The sequence below is a fragment of the Xenopus laevis genome, chromosome 6L, assembly GCF_017654675.1.
Source record: "Xenopus laevis strain J_2021 chromosome 6L, Xenopus_laevis_v10.1, whole genome shotgun sequence".
Taxonomy (NCBI): Eukaryota; Metazoa; Chordata; class Amphibia; order Anura; family Pipidae; genus Xenopus; species Xenopus laevis.
In genome coordinates, this window is record NC_054381.1 from 64,033,617 (window position 1) to 64,051,988 (window position 18,372).

The window sequence follows — 18,372 nt, forward strand, 5'->3', positions numbered from 1 at the left end:
ACTGTGTACTTCTTGGCACCGAGTCTGCTTCTTCCCTGAAAATTACCAACACCGGCTTCATGTTTTAGTGGAAGTGGTGAGAAGTTTTAAAGAGAGAATGGGGTATCATAAAACAATTTGCTGCCAGCTGCATTCCCTACTAAATATAACTACCCAATCAGTTATCCTATAGTGCATCTAAATATACCATAAGAGATCATTTAAAAAGTATTTTACAGTAATAAGAATCAGCAATGGTTTTTATGCTTTATTATCTCTGTAAAAGGTAAATTAATCTTAAATTTAACTGTTGTTCTATTATGAATTCAGGGCAGTTCTTGGTTCTGGAGGGCATATGAGATATAGGCCTCATAACTTTATCATAATGCTTTGTATTCAGACAGTATACATAGAATAATGAACAGTAAATCATATTCAGCCCCCATGATATATTCCTCAGTATCTTTGCATTGACATTAGCAGAATTCTTGTGAGCATAAATCCCAATATTCCTGTGGGCACTTATGGCACATAAATCTCTGTATTTTTGTAGACACAAAAAGCACATATCTCTGTATTCCTGACTTACAGTATACTAGCACATAATGCCAAGAACTGAGGCATAATGGAACATAATCCTTAGTATTCCTGGTAATTTTGATGGTACATATGGACCCAGAATTCCTGCAACAAAACTGATCTTCAATATACTGTACATTTACTCAGATATATGTAGCCCCCTACCAGGATCTTGGAAACAGTTAGGGTATCCACTTGATCTCCACTTGATATGAGCTACAAAAAACAAGGCCCCTTGGACCCCACACAACTGAATGGTCTGCCACCAGCACAAGGCCTTTTTGCAAATGCCACAGGGCAGAGCTATTGCGGGTTTATCTCACAGGTCTAAAAGTTGCAGGGTCATTTATAACAATGCTGGATCTTACCCTTTGATGGCAGCCGTAAATGAAAGCATTATTTTTTAGGGTGTTGGGAACCACATCAAGAAGACTTCATGATATAAAGCAGTGATCTAATTTGCAGAACACCATGCAGCTTGTTACAGCCATTCTGCAAAGTTAAGTTAACACAAAGTTCGAGTTATTAATTCAAAGCTGCAATCTGTAAAATATGTTTCAGAAGGTCCCGGCTGAAGTGCAATGCTATGCTATCTATGGTGCTGTTCTCACAGTGCCTTAAACTAAGAAGATTTAGCTGCCCCATCACCAACAAGTAGGTGACACAGGACTTGCATCAAGGCTGTATGCAGCCATTTGTGAAATAATAAAACAAATCTTGTGTCATCTGGTGCCCAGAGCAATCACCACTATTTAGAATAGAAATTCTGGAATATTATTATTTATTGTTCTACTCCCACATTCTACTACTTGCCATCTAAATGTTCACCCAGAGCCTGCATGAAAGCTGAAATCAATAGGCCATTTATAAACAGTGGACAAATTTGCCCCTGGGCAACCAGTCAGTGATTAACTTTTTTTCAGCCAGCAGCAGATAGAACAATGAAAACAAACAGTTGATTGGTTGCCTGGCTTCCTGCCCAGGTGAAAGTATGCCCAGTGTTTATAAATGAGTCCTCAACATGACAGCCCATAAAACATGAGTGGAGAAAAAGTTATAGATTTTTACATTTTAAAGGCCAGTTTTCTCAAACTGCTTATTTTTTTACAATATTAAAAATGTGTTGCACAATGAAACATTATTCAAGTTTCCGCTAATTTAAATTACATTGTTTAACTGTTTGCTCCTTTAAAGGGAACTTCCCTTTAAATACACTGCTTCCTCCCTATATTCACATATAATATATAAGCTCATACCCAAACCAAAACCTCTTACAGCTAGTCTTTTATTGTTATTACAAGAAATAGTGAAGGTGTGTCCAGTAAACTGTCATAAGATAATTTATTTTGCAATATTTATGTTCCCTTAAAAAACATGTTACAGACAAAGCCACATAAATTATCAAGAATAATTGTCTTCAGTCACTGGTTCATTCTCTATTCAACCCAACCAACAATGACAAAATAAACCAATTACAAAAAAAGAGAAAAAGAAAGATGGGTCATGGCAACCCACATAAAAAGTTTGTGACAATGGCCTTTAATGGTGAATAGATGATTGTGAACATTTGTATGCTTTTTATCAGGTCAAAATTTAACAATTTAATCAGCTCACCAAGCGCGTCTAGTCTTTTGTTAAAGCACCATATAAATTATTGGTCTGTTACCTTTACAGTTATAGAAGCCATAATGTTTGAAATGCGTATTGTATAAGTGTTAATAAATACATTTTTAATTAATTAATTGTATTAAATATTAATATTGCATGACATTTTTGGATACAGGGCTATCCTTACTTTGCTCATCATGAAAAAACAAGAATTTCTAAATCATGAAGTGGTCAGTATAATGTGAGCAGTAGGTTGAGCCTCACGTTCAGGATAGAAAGTAAATGCAAACATTTAAAAAGTGGTGATTTGAAAATACAACAATCTTCAACAGCCATTTTGCCCACATCTTTGGGTCTAGCACCCTCTTGTGGTTGTCTTATTCTTACTTTCATTATTTTTATTTTCTTAATTTCCAGTATTTCAGTCTCCCTGTGTCTGAATTTACAATGGCATATGACTCAACACATTATAGCATTAAAACACTGGGACAGATTTACAAAACATCAATCCAGAAGTATTTTCAAATAGTGACTTATTAAAACTTTGAGTAGTTAATTGAGTCAATCAATTATTCTCCACATTATGATAAATAGTTAAAAGGAATGTTTTTCTAAATAATAAGCATTTCTTTTTATTTCTAAAAACATTTCTGTTTTTGTATGAGTTTCATCAAATTTGTGGATTTGTTTTTTTTTTTTAAATCGATGACAGGTTGATTGTTTCTTAAAGGAAAACTATACCCCCAAAATGAATACTTAAGCAATAGATAGTTTATATCAAATTGAATGACATATTAAAGAATCTTACCAAACTGTAAAATATATTTACATAAATATTGCCCTTTTACATCTCTTGCCTTGAACCACCATTTTGTGACTCTATCTGTGCTGCCTCAGAGATCACCTGACCAGAAATACTACAACACTAACTGTAACAGGAAGAAGTGAGGAAGCAAAAGGCAGAACTCTGTCTGTTAATTGGCTCATGTGACCTTACATGTGGTTTGTCTGTGTGCAAAGTGAATCGTACGATCTCAGGGGATGGCCCTTATTTTTTTAATGGCAATTTTCTATTTATGATTACCCAATGGCACATACTACTAAAAAAGTATATTATTATGATAATGGTTCATTTACATGAAGCAGGGTTTTACACATGAGCTGTTTTACTCAGTATCTTTTAATAGAGACCTACATTGTTTGGGGGGTATAGTTTTCCTTTAAAGACCTATAAGAGCTCAACAACAACCTCAGGTAGAGCGAGCAAAGTACTATTTCAAGCACAATCGCTATGTTTTTTTCCAACAATGCAGCATTTTTTTGGCCCTGGAAATAGCTGCACTAACTTAACTTTTACCTGATTACCCTGAAAAGATATGTGCAATGCAAACTCTTTTTCCTTTGTGCATAGCTACTTTATGTTTTGCAAACACATTGTGACACAACTGCCAGCTGAAAAAAAATTATACATTTTGTCATGCATGCAGTGGATGTTTAATATCTTACTGAAATCCCAGTTATTTTGTGCAAAAAAATATCACCATTTCAAGCAGGTCTTAAGGACAAGCGATGTTAAGTTAATACTCAAAATTTAATAAACAGTCTAAGCAGCTAAAACACATATTGCATTCATATTTGGAAGGGACAAAGAAAACTATACTTAGTAACAAGGTGTGGCATTGTGTTATGGTAGCACTTTGCTTATATAAGAAGATGAAGAGGCAGGTATCCAAATTAATTGACAGCGTACTGTACTACATACTGCCAGTTATCATGTGGATACCCCTGTCTTAATTGCATTTACAAGAATTTTCACTTTATCTGGAAAACACCTTTTGTCCTCCCACCACTTAATTAGCTGTAGAGACTTTTATCTTGGTGGGGTGCAAAATGACAGGTCTAATTTGGTGAAACATTAATTGTGATTTTAATTTTTTAAGCACTAGGAATAATCTTACATATGCAAAAAACAAGGCACTGGATACGCTTACAGCTGACAAAACCATAGGTAGCAGAATATGTATTTGCTTGAGAGGCTAGGAGAAAAGGATATTCGTACGCATAGACCACTGTGGAATAAGTTGAGGGTCACGTGCTTTTCACATCTACATTTGAACTCATTGATTACTTTAAATTGTAAGCTTCGCGGGGCAGTGACTGATTTACTTTTACCAAAAGAAAATGTCCTATTTTAAGCAATGTTTTAGTTGGGCTTAATTTTGTAATTCTTATAGATGTTACATTATTTGCTTTCCTATTCTGTCTCTTTCTAGGTTTAAAATGGAGGATCTCGACCCCAGCTGTCAAACAGCTTTTTTTAAGATAAAAATGTGTTATTGTTACTTTTTATTCAGTCCTTCTATTATTCATCTTCCAGTCTTTCATTCGAACAGGTGCCTGGTTGCTAGGGTCATTTGGACTCTAGCAACCAGATCAGTGTCGGACTGGGACACCAGGGGCCCGACTAAAAACCTTTGACCAGGGGCCCACCAATTAATCTTAGACCAGGGGCCCACTCTTAGTACTATTTTTCTTTCTCTCCTCACTCAACCTCTATTCTTCTAGTCTATTTTTCTTCCCAGTGGGCCAGTCCGACACTGAACCAGATAGCTGTAGAACTTTTAAACTGAAGAGCTGATGAAAAGCTAATAATTCTAAAAAAAGTTATCTAAAAAAAATAATTTAACGGTGAACTATACAAAAACACAATTATACATCCACAAACATATAGTATGTCTTCTTTTTATATTACAGTAATTTATTTGCTGTCTTACCTTCCATCCACAGTGACTGTTTTTCCTCTGCCATCAGGTAAACATATTGTGAGGTCCATTTTCCTGTGCAGCATATTCTCCTTTATATCTTCAGGGCTTTGATTGTCTGTCCCATCAAATTCTGAAGATGATCTCTGCTCCATTGGTGGTCTTGATATAGAAGCTTGAATTGGTGGAGGGGGTGCTCTTGCCTTTAGTTTTTTTCTACCAAAACATTGCAATGAATAGTTACTATTTCCATGCAGATTTAGTTTATAGATCTTAAACAGTGTTATTACATATGTAGTTTCCAGCAATAGGTTTAGCAATTACAGGTATGGGACCTGTTATCCAGAATGCTGGGGTCTGGGGTTTTACAGGTAACAGATCTTTTCGTTATTTGGATCTTCATCCCTTGTCTTCTAAAAATTATGAAAACTTTGCTTTCAATAAGGATTCATTATATCTTAGTTAAGGATCAAGTACAATCTACTGTTTTATTATTACAGAGGAAAGTGTAATTTCCTCTAATTTTTTTAAAATCTTGATTATTTGGATAAAATGGAGTCTATGGGAGTCAGCTTTTCGGTAATTGAAAGCTTTCAGTAGAACAGTTTTGTGGATAACTGATCCCATATGTGTACTATTAAGATACAAGCAATCTCCCCCCTTACACTTGCCTAACTCTTTAGGCAGTTTGTAAATACATTGCATAAGTTATATATTTTGTAAATCTGCCCCTAAGGTTAATGCAACCTATAAAGAAATGCATTATTAAACATAAATCTAATTAAAAAAACTATCTTAAGGGAAAAGGTTGTACAAGAAATAGTTTTTGCATACTAAACTGAAGGAGCAATCTTAAAAGTGCCTGAATAAAAGCCATTTCTTACTTCTATCCTATTAGCTGCCACCCGTCAGGCTTTCTATTTTAGTTGGCTGAGGGTTTACACTCTTCCATTTTATATTACTATGAAACAGTTAGAACTATATTTAGTAAGCAGTAATTTTAAAATAAATAACACAATCTTTGTTACCAAACAGGCTTGGAGAAGTTCTGTTTCATTATATGACAAGAAGCCACACAAGCCTTTAATCTTGCATCCTTAGGGTAAGTATCATGCTCTATGTAAAGCAAATGGCCAATGACATTTAATGAAAACAATATACTTATATATGTTTGTTCCCCAAAAAAAATAATATGACCTTTATGCTACTTTTCATATAAAGGTTAAAGCTTGACCTTCCAGACCAAGGTCAGACTGGGACATCCGGGCCCACTGGAACTGACTTCAAGGGTTGTGTTGTTGCTGTTTTTCTCACAATTTAAGTATTTTACTATAGTTATGAGGATGGGTACACTAAGATGCCTTCCACGCAGCTTAATTTACTTCTGAATCTCAAGTTGTCCGCTATGTTTTTCCGCAGTACTTTAATCTCACACCTCAGGCCTCACTGTGCATATTTTGTACACAGGTAGATTTGTAAGTGAATAGTGAACCTGGCATAAACTAGATAATACAGACAGAAAATGTGTCAGATACAGAAAATACTGAATTATCCAGCTAACCCTATCATTAATTCAATACATGCACTCCAGGCCTGGCATATCTGTCATACAATCAAACCTATAACTAAGTTCTAGGTAAACGTTAGGCTTTGTGGGGACTAATGTATTTTATCTTGTTATAATAAATGTGATTTTTTTTTTATCTTAGTTACATGAGAAAATGATTTATATAGCTTGGGTTACTTTAGGCTCCACTGGCAAATAATTTTGATAAGGTGCTTACACAAAAAAACCAAGTGGACTATTTATCATACTGTGTAAAAATTGGAGCAAAACATCACTGGTGATGTAGATTTCTACAAGTTAGAAAACAAAAGATCTGATTGGTTGCTGTGGGCACCATCACCGGCGATGTTTTCCTTCAATTTTTACACAGCATGATATTTAGGCCCCAATGTTGTAATATAAGTCACCCTTACTACCAAGAGTAAACACTGAGAATTCTGCATCTTGAAAACTGAAACATATATCTAATATATTGACGAATTGATTTAAGTTACCACCAAACTTGGCATCTTGATTGGACTATATTGAGGTCTACTTCCACCTCGGGGCCTTTGGCAGATCCAAGTTCTGCTAGAATGGAGACTAGGAAAATAGAAAGGGCCATGTGCCCCCTGCACTTATGTATAACTTAAGGACAGGAACTAGTCACTAGATCCCTGGGAAGTACTGATCATAATGGAACTCAAGGCTCACTGAGCCCCTAGGGTGTCAGGTACAACAGCCACAGATCTGGCTGTCAGCCCAAATAAATGTATTACTGTTAGTTTACCAGTTTAATTTAATATTAGACATATGCCAAGAGTACAGTGTATGGTCTCTTCCAGGAGCAAAAACACATAAGGGGAAAACTCAAAAGTCAAAGTCCACACAAAATATTAGGCTACATTAGTTCCAGTATGTATTACTGCAATAACTGGTTTTCTTCATTAACTTGTTTTACTACTTTTGTAATGCAACGTGTCTGTATAATACCAATTAATTCTAAGAATAAGTGAGGGTGTGCAGTCCACTGCATAACATTCTTACATTTGGGAGGCAACTGATGCTTATGAACATGTGTATAAACCTCCACCTCATAATTGCATCTAATTTGGTAATGCAATACACATTGACCTGGCTTGTGCCCTGTACCACTTGCTACTATTTTTGGAAACCAGAACTAACTTTAATAAACATGCATTTAAAGGGCATGTAAAGGCAAAAAAAATAAAATCCCATTTTTACTTTCTTTAATGAAAAAGAAACCTATCTCCAATATACTTTAATTAAAAAATGTGTACCGTTTTTATAAGAAACCTGACTGTATGCCATGAAATTCTCCCTTCATTTACTGCTGTGGATAGGAATTGTCAGATGGTACCTAACTGCTGAGCAGGGAAACAATCATACTTAGAACAGCAGGGGGAGCCCCCACCTTACTTCCCAGCCATGCAGAACTCAAGCAGCTTTGTTTATGTTGATCCCTAAGCAGCCCAGACCACACTGAGCATGTGCACAGTCTTAGTCTTGCAAAGATGTTTAACAAAGTTACAAGATGGTGACCCCCAGTAGCCAACTTTGAAAGCATAAATCATTTGTTTGATTAGGATTGTGGTGCAGTAAGTTCATGTTTATATTTAGTATACAAAATACAGCATTTCTAGCCTTATTCTATTTTAGACTTTACATGCCCTTTAAAGTATATTTATTAAAAGGTAAAATTAAGTTTGTTTACCGTTTGCCAGAGATTTTTTTACGTAAAACATTTATTGAAGGGTGAAAGTGAGAGTTTACTCTTTGATTAATTTGCACTTAAAATACCATACAAATGACTAGAGGGTGGTAGAATTTCCCTGACTTGTGCCAAGCTCCATTTCACCTTTTGATAAATATACCTGATAAAAAGAAAGATTGGTACATAGACTGAAATAAAGCACAATTAAAGGGATGGATAACCTTTATGTTAACTTTTAGTATGTTATCGGATGACTTTTGAGTTGACCTTTATTCTTTTTTTTTAATTATGTGCCTTCTTCTGATTCTTTCCAGCTTTCAAATGGGGTTCATTGACCAATTTCTGTAAGGTGGCTACAAATGTATTGTTATTACTAGCTTTTTATTACGCATCTTCATATGCAGGCTCTCTCTTATTAATATTCCAGTCTCTCATTAAAATCGTGCATGGTTGCTAGGGTAATTCGGACTTTAGCAAACATATTCCTTAAACTATAAAACTGGATAGCTGCTGAATAAAAAGCTAAATAACTCAAAAACCACAAATAATAAAAAGGAAAAACAATTGCAAATTGTCTCAAAATATCACTCTCTATTACTAAAACAAATTTAAATTAAATTTAAATATGAGCGACTACTTTAAGAAGGCTATTCTTGGATATGGTCCCAGTTATGCCTGCTGTATCTGCACTGATCTGATGTTTAGCAGGTTCCAAGAGTCTTCCATTTGTGCTCCCCCATGCATGCATGCTAGGTATGTATTCTAAGCATTCAAAACTAATTGACAACCCTGTGCAGTTGTTTACAGCACTTAAACCAATACAGACTGTGACTTGGATTCCTATGTACCCAAACCCACCAGTAAGAAGAAATGTCACATATTTCCCAAACACAGCACCAATCTATATACACATTTAAAGGGGTTGTTCACCTTCAAACAACTAGTTGTTATCAGATAGATCACCAGAAATAACGACTTTTTCCAATGACTTTCTATTTTCTATGTGTCACGGTTTTTCTAATATTGAAGTATAAAGTGTCATTTCTCTCCTTCTGAAGCAGCTCTGGGAGGGGGGGTCGCCGATCCTGTAAACTATTCTAAATTGATACATTTAGTTGATACATTTCTTATCTTTGTCCCTGCTGAGCAGAATCTCTGGGTTTCATTACAGGCAGCTGTTAGACTTGATACAATAGTTACTAATACTCCAGAGATGCTGCTGAGAAATGTATCAACTCAATGTTGCAAAATTGTAACAGTTCAGAATCTGCAACTGAATTACTGAGCTGACAGACTCAAACACCAGAGACACGAACATTCAACTTTAAACTTAGATTTTGGAAAAAACGTAAAAAATAAATAATGGAAAGTAATTGGAAAAAGTCATTATTTCTAGGGAACAATCTAAAAACAACTAAATTGAAAAAAGTGTTTGGAAGGTGAACAACCCCTTTAATTATAATACAATACAAAACTCTGCTTTAGAATGAAGTGAGAGGCTTCAAGTTGCACAAATCTATGTAACATAGGAGTACATATAGTTTAATAGAAGTGGATGCATTTTAAAATGTGCATGTTTTGTGCAAGATAAAGGAGTGTCTTTATTATTAAAAAGGATTCTATTGTATTATAACAGCATATAGGGGCCCCTGAGATCTTGTTTGTTTCCGTTCACCAATCTAAAGGGTCTCCATCTGACTGCTACCCATCAATGGTAGCCTCTTAAAAGTAATGAAATTTCAAAAACATGTAGGGGAAGCATTATGTTATTTTCAAACTTTATGATTGTAAAATTGCTAAGACACCATTCTAGGTTCACAATAAGCCCCCAGTGGTGGACCTACAGATTTACCTCTAGTCATACTTTTCATAGGTTCACACCTCCCTGCCTGCTTGCATCTCTTGGCGATAGGTGGTACAATGTTCAGGAAAAAAAGCAATAGTGACATCTCCTTTCATGTCTGACTTTTCTTATTTCTAAATCTCAAAGCCAGATCTGTAAGGGGAACACTGAAAATACCTCTTGCCTAAGGATGGATGGCAAATACAGGAGCACAGGTGTGAGGACCCCTATTACATCAGTCCTGCTATGCTATGTGTAGAACATGTTTTAAGAAGGCTTTCATTGCACATCTTGCATTTGAGAAAGGCTCTTTGACTCATTTTAGCCCTTCTTACCCTAACCAATATGATTCTTTTGCTTCATTTAAAAAAAAAAAACAAAAAAAAACGTACCATAGCATTTTATCCTTTTATGATAAGAAAAAAAAAACATTAGGTTTACCAATGCAGTTAACTTGACCTAATAGTTATTTAATAAACATTTAGTTAAATTAGATCTAAATAATAATTAATTTGAATAACGTGTGTAGTTACATTAAAATAAGACTTAAAACTGTGTTTTTCTTCTCTGGAATGTAATCTGCTTAACTTAAATCAAAGACCAATTCACAACATTCTCAAATGCTCAAACATTTTGAAACTTAAAATTAAAATGTTTGCCGTTGTATGTAACCTTCATATCTACTCTAAGCTATTGCACTGTCCTTCATTAGGCAGGCTCGATGGCAGGAAGTCTGATGTCAATAAAGAATATGGCCTTGGCTGCCACCAAGGTTTTATCTCAAATTCATTCAGTTCAGATAAGCTCCTGAAAAAGTATACTTATCTTTGCGACTTTTAATTGTTTTTTTTTACATAAAGTAAATTCAATTTAGGTCTAGAATTCCCTTATGTATGTGGAGATAAGGTTTTAGACTCCAAACAGTATGATGATTAACCAAGGAAAGGCTGAATTCAATGCAGTATATGTTAAAAAATACATTTTGCATTACCTGGAAGTCACTATATATGCCCCAAGTTTAACTCTTGTGGCTCTAGAATTCTCTTGTTTGCAGTGAGTCAAATCTTCCAGAGATGAAGCATCAGATAATGGTTGAAAGACAACATTTTTGCATCCAAAGTCGTTTGCTTGTTGCCACACTACAATGCAGGACATTGTGGCATGCTGTTTAGCAAGTCAAAGTCCTAAGAAGCACTAGCTCTAGTTGTTATTCATTAATATACAGTAGGTATTAAGTGATGTAACAACAGTCCTCCTAATCCCCAGGCAGGACTCTTACATAACTGTGTATGAGTAAGAAGTTTCATCCCAATAATTATAATTATACACGTGTGGAAAGAGAAAAGAATTTTCCCAGCACATTAGTTATCACCAGTATAATGGGCAGCACTGTTGTTTAATAACTAAAATGCTGGCAGAATCCCTATGTTGGTTGGTTACTATTTGCTTTTTGTAGCATGCATAGTTTACTACAGGCATCAGTGCATTTGTAAATATTCATAACTAATGCGTAACTAACCTTGGAAGCTGACTATGAATCTTTGCATGCATGGGAGCAAAGAAACAGTTCAATAGGAGTGTGCTGTTTTACCACAAAGGACAGTGCTCTACTGCTGAATGCTGTATGCCACAACATAGGAATTTGCTGCTCTTTCATGCTTGATTCCCTTGGTGTAAATAGATGCAGTCTGAAGTATATCTATTTGAAGTATATACAGTATATCTATTTGGGATATACTGTATATTGTGCTGCTGTAGCTCTATAAGAGTGTGGTTTTGCATGTTGTTTGCATTAAGTTGTGTGCTCATTTATATAGAAGCCAGCCATCAGGACTTTCCAATAGGTGCAATGATGCACAAGAAAGGACAATAGTTAGTTTTACTTTCTCTTTGGGTTATCATATAATTTGATCTGCAATTGGTTGGAGACGCCACTTAAATGAATGTATTTCATTCCTTGGATACTGTTTGTAGTAACTTTAAAAAAGACCTGACAATATCGCACTTTCTATTTCTCTCTCTCACTCTCTCTCTCTCTCACTCACTCACAAACCCTTGCTTTTCACCCTTGCGCTTGGTCTATTCTCATTGTTGGTCCTCTGAAAATATATAGGAGCTCCATCTCCCTTCTGGTGAAGGTCAAGTGACTGTACACAGACAGTACGTAATACAGTAGGAGACGGAAAAGACCCAGTAAAAACGTGGCTGTAAGGTGACATCACACTGTGGGTGCACACACTGGAATTCCTGAACCTGTCAATGCCCTTGCGATGATGTAGAAAGCTCCAATAGTCTATGAGGATCAGGGACCACTTTTGTAAATGAAAAATGGCTCATTTTCTTAATATGAAGCAACGTGTGAGAAGGTGCAATGACTTCCTGCATTCTCTAGGAAAATGCTTATATACAGACAGTAGTGGAAAGCATAATAAATTATATAATTTAGGTGATCCCACCCGACTTGTTTTAGAAAGATATATATGATATACTGTCCTTGGTAACAACTTCTTGTTTATCTCCTATTTTGCTATATACTTGATACAGATGACAGTTGTTACATGGCCCTGTAATTAAGAATATTATATAGTAAGAACTCAAAAGTGTTTTTTGCTGGTATAATGGCTTCCCAGGATATGAATATTTTAATAGTGGAGGGTATGTACTGGAATATTCTTCCAAGATGCCACACCACCTCTGAGAAAACATCCAGTAGAGCAATATTCATCAAGGAAGGAGAAGGTCTGATAGAAACTATGGTCTATATGCCATGTGGTATGCAAAGCGTTTAATATGATCCCTTGATTTGTTATTTGATATATGCCTCTAACTGTATCACTGGTGAAATCGTTTGTTTAAGACTTGGTTCAACTCCAACATTTAGCACAATATCTCATAGAGGTTTTTTAAAATTAAATTAAAATAGGTTTTCATTGATTACATTTGAAGCTATAGGCTTCCTAATCTTCCCACATCCTTTGCGGGAAACAGAATATCCCAAGGCCTTACCTACAGCATTACTTTTTAAAGGCACTAAAGCTTAAATCATGTTGCAAAGTGACTGTAAGTTTTCCAGACCTCCAGGTATGTGCATCCTATTATGTTAGCATGTCATTGTGAAGCAACTAAGTCTAGAAAAATAAACTACATCCAGTGAATCGAACTTTTGCAAAAAACAATATATATTGACCTAGAGAAAGGAAAACAAAATCCTGATCTCTTCAAAAGGGTTATAAGGGAGGTAATAATGTACTGTAGTTTCTGACCCACCAAGTCATACACAATAACAGCTTATTTAAAACTGAAACTGCAAGCAGAGGTAATAGTACCTCCATAGAGGAGAAAATAAAACAAAAGTGTTGGCTTTGTTAGCTCTCATCTCTGTTGTAGGAAACATTTTTTAGGTGCTAAGTAGTCTTTACATTTACACCATGGAAAAATGATTTGCAAATATTTTTTTTCTTTATCTACTTTAAAAAGTGGGGATTGATGTCCTACAGTATCTAGTACAATATGCTTCACAGTTACTTATCAATACAATGTAAATAAACATGTATATGAGATGTCACGTTTTTCGTGGGACAGTCCCAATTTTGATAGCTCAACTCACAGTCCCAGGTTGTTACTGAAATGTCCTGACTTTCTATTTGATCTCCTGCACTGAACAGCCAAAAAAAGATACAACTTTTCTAAAACTTAATTGGCTTTTGGCAGAGAGCCCAGAATATGTGGCAGGTGCACTTAGATACTTTTGTATCAATTTTAGATAAGCAACAAAATAATTAACAATTTAAGATAAGCAGGTCTCTTGGGAAAACTGTGACTTGCAGTTCAAAGGGCAATTTACCTTCATTAGCAAAACTGTAATAACACATAAAAACCACAAAAATGTCTTCAAACTTTCATAACCTGCCAAATTTTGTAAAATTAATATGGTAATTAGGGGGGTGTTGCCACATAAATGGGAGTGGTCAAAAATGTTTTCCCTCTTTCTATTTCCAAAATGTTGGGAGATATGGAATTATTAGTTTTCATTGGCTGTTACTAAATGTCTAATAGTTAATGCAGTGGGAAATACACCTGCACGGTTACCTTTTAAAAAGAAACTGAGTCACCCAGAATATATATTTTATATAATACAGTAAATATTTTATATAATATATTATTAGACCCAGCCTTCAGCTCTAGATACTAAAAAGAAAAACATGCATTTATTTGTGGCTGCAAAAACTTTTTTTTTGTCTCTTTTTACGTTCATTGTACATTTTATATGCCGGGGAGCTACATGTATATACTTGTCTCTCCTTTTGTGGGTTAAGCTGTACAAGGAGGGGTAGGAGTCTCCCTGTGAGCTGACAGGAACGAAGTGCTATAGAGACAAGCTGGGAGAGAGAGAGGCAACAAGGTGTTGCAAGGTCAGTAGGGAACTCCAGTGACAGAAAAGCACACTCAATTTAGGGTGCGGAAGGAAAGGGGGTCCTTTTAAGGGCTCTGAAGTGCAAAGCGTGCTCTTTTCAGAGAGGGAATCCTTCTTTAGAAACTGCCACATAAGTGGGGATTCCCCTCAGCAGCTCAGAGATCACCATCTTCATTATTTTATGAAGTTGCTCCTTGCTGGCAGGCTGTATGTATTTTGGTTAGGATTTTGCAAACAAATCCTCAACCTTTCATCTGTGTGTATGTAACTGCAGATCAGTGAAGTTCCCAGGGAGGGGTATCACAGCCCAGTCTGTCCTGATCGTGGGTGGAGGCACGCCAACTCATAGTGTTTTACCATATCTAAAAGTCATGTATAGATAGGCCATTGACCTGAATGTCAGATTACTGAAAGGTTCAATGGTCATTCAGAGGTTCATTAAACTAACTTTAGCAAACATACTGACTAAAGACACATTCTTTCTACATATCTCTAAGTAAACTTATAAAGTAAGTATATTGTACGTGGTCAACCATTATCTAACTGCAGTGGCTACTACAGAGATTCCATGATGCTAATTATGAAGTGGTTATTTTTGGAAACTGTGCAATATTTAAAACATATTATAACTGTGGAGCACAGTTTCCACTAACCATAGGAACTATGGGTAATAAAATACATACTTGTACATGTGGATGTATAGGCCTGGGTCACTTTAACTTAGATCATAGAAGACAATGTGGCTGCATCTGTATCAGATGTATTACACATATTCAGGGATGACCAATGTGATAAATATTACAGGTAAACACTAAAAGAACAAGTCTTTGCATCTAAACAACTTTAGCTTTACTCAATTCTAGAAAAGGTTGAAGAAGTTAACTTTATGTTGTGGGTAAGTGTTAGTAAACCTAAAATAAATGTTATACTATATATTCAGCAAACACAAAACCTGACAAATTAATACCTGAAATTGTTATCTAGTTGTAACAATCACTAAATATAATTTCATATGTGGCTCAAAGATAATTGATTCTACAGGTAGGAGCAGATCAACAGAATGTCATACTGTATATGAGTCTGCACACAAAGACCAGAAGCATCAAAATATCTGGCCTTATACTGTACGTAAGAGAAAAATAACACAAAGCTGTGCATTCAATTTTTTTGATAACCAAATCTAACCAGAGCATGCTATTATGCAAAAAAGTCCATAAGCTAGATAAAGTCTTAACTTTCTTCAATGTATTTAGATAATGATTAGATGATTTCATGCCATGAATTAAAGCCTCACTTAGGACTTAGGTAGGAAAATCATGGACCCTAAATTAAATTTATTTTTTTATGAATCTCTAAAAATTCATGGGTTTTCTATATTTCTGTAAAACTCTAAAAAACTATAAAAACTCTAACACAAAAATTTGCCAAGAAAAAGTTGCACAATTTCCCTCCCGTCCCTAATTTGCATATGCAAATTGGGATTCGGATATGGTTCGGCCGGGCAGAAGGATTCGGCCGAATCCGAATCCTGCTGAAAAAGGCTGAATCCTGGCAGAATCCTGAACTGAATCCTGGATTCGGTGCATCCCTATTTTTAATCAATTTGAACTTTTCGTTTTTTCTTTTCACTAGGAATTGTCTAAAAAGTTTTTAAAGTTTTTTTAGCGTATCATTCAGTGTTTTTTTTCCATCCATACTTTTTATGTTTGGATCTTTCAATACCTTTTATGGCATTTGTGGTTTTAGAGATATGACAGGGGACCAGGGAATGTGCATTGATCAATTTTTCTTCTTTTTTTCTATGGTTTTAGAGATAGTGAGTTTATTTGTGGCTTCAAAAACCTCTAAAACCATTAAAATAAGACTGTTGAAAAATAGGCCTCCACAATATCCCAATTTTCTTAATTTGAATGTTGTGAAGCAGTGATGACACAGAATCTAATTAGTGATGAGCTAAAATTTTCACCAAGTTTCACTGCGAAAATGATACCCATAGACTCCAATGCATTTCCGCAAATCTTAAGCATTCGCAAATTTTTTTTGAAACGAAACGGGTCAGATTCAACCATCTCTAATTGTAATATACATATAACTAATGTAGTTATTAGAAAATAATAACATTATTAGAAAAACACTCACATATAGAAAATAGGAAGTAATTGGAAAAAGTGTTGGAATGGGAACAACCCTTTTAATAAATGCATGGATAGGGCTATTGTACTACTTGTGGCATTGATTAAAATGCTGTTATATAGCTCAGATCATTTAGCAATCAATATATATAAGTTCTTTCTGTAAAATATATACTGAGATCAGTAATAAAAGTATCTGGCAAAAACTTGCCAAGATGCATGCTGCCAGATAAGACATCATGTGGCGTGGATCCAGGTAGAACATGGAAATGTAAAATTTATGGTGCCACAGATTTCACAATCTAGAAAAGGCATGCAGCAATAACAATTCGTGGTTAACGCTGAACCAAATAAATTAGTGCTTTCTGGATCAGGAGAAAATATAGTAAGTAATTTCAAGAAAGCAGTGGTTAGCATTGGAAAATTGTGACTCTCTAATGCTTTGTTTGCTCATTTGGTCTACATGGCCCAGCTATTAAAAATGTTATTTGATACCAATGATATTTACAGGGAAAAAACACAAAAAGGATAAAAATATAGTGCCAACCAAATGCCAAAATAATTGAAAAATGTTCAGAAAACCATTTGTTGCAAACAATTCCGATACAAGATGACATGCTTTAAAAATGCTTTGAAAAAGTAAATATTTTCTTGCAATTTTATGAAACAAAGTAGGACAACATATTTGTTTTGCAAGCATTTTTTTTAAAAACAAGAATAACTTATTTGAGCGATTTGGAGTGCACATGCCATTCTGAAAAAGAAAGTAAGTCTTTTGGAGTTGGCAGATAGTGATTGTGGGAGAATGCATGATTTGTCTATAACTAGGACATAGAATATCTATTTATTTAGCATGACCGATCCAAGACAAAGGGTTCCTTGTAAGCAAATCATGAACGGAATCAGTAATGAAAACAGCAGCTAAGGAGAAATGCAGCACATTAACTTAATGGGAAGCTTAATAAAATAGGGCGGCTATTTGTTTTCATTCTCAGCTGTTTCCTTAGTCAGCAGCTGTAACATTCAGAAACGTCACAATAGTCTTTACCGCACATGAAAACAATGCATGCTTTTTTGCCCTAGTTTTGGTATAAAGAGATCTAAGCAATATGAAACAAAAAATGAAGCAGTGCAGCAGTAGTATTAACCTCATAACCTCCTACTGGAATCTAAAGCAGGTTTCGTACTTCAAAATAAAAAGCATCGCAGACGCGAATGCAGCATAATGCTATGAATTGATGTATGTTACGTGCCGATTTACTTGCATGCATATGTTCATCTAGGCCTATCTATTTATAACATTTGCCCACATAAGTCAGTGCTGACAATATGTAATTACATTTTCTAACATTTTTAGAGATCATTGGGTTCTTTCTGTTAATCATGGCTTCACCCATGATCCCTCTGCAACACCATACAGCCATTCATGGGGGCAAATTCACTAACATTCGTAGTTTCGCCAGGCGAAACTTCGCCACGCTTCGCCGCACTTCGCCAGGCGTAGTTTCGCCAGCGCTCCGCAAATTCACTAAAATCCGAAGTTGCGCTCAGGGGTAGCGTAAGGTTGCGAAGTTGCGCTAGCGTTGATTCGCTATGTAAAGCGAAGTTACGCTAGCGAAGGCTAATTTGCATACGGCGCGAAATTCAAATTTCAATGGAGGAATACGTATCAGCACTACAAATGCCTAGAAAACCTTCAAATCAGCAAATATAAATTTTATTTTGCCCTACACATGTGCCCACTGTCTAGATAAGTTGCCATGAGTCAGGAAAT

General features: G+C 35.4%; 1 protein-coding gene across 3 annotated transcripts in view; it reads right to left on the reverse strand.

Moving 5' to 3' along the window:
* Positions 1 to 18,372, reverse strand: part of cobl.L (cordon-bleu WH2 repeat protein L homeolog) — a 212,109-nt gene that overhangs the window by 135,606 nt on the left and 58,131 nt on the right. For 2 of the 3 annotated variants that reach the window (XM_018266224.2, NM_001086177.1), the window contains 1 exon segment: positions 4,941 to 5,144. In XM_018266224.2, coding sequence (XP_018121713.1) covers positions 4,941 to 5,144 — 204 coding nt within the window. 3 annotated transcript variants of the gene reach the window in all.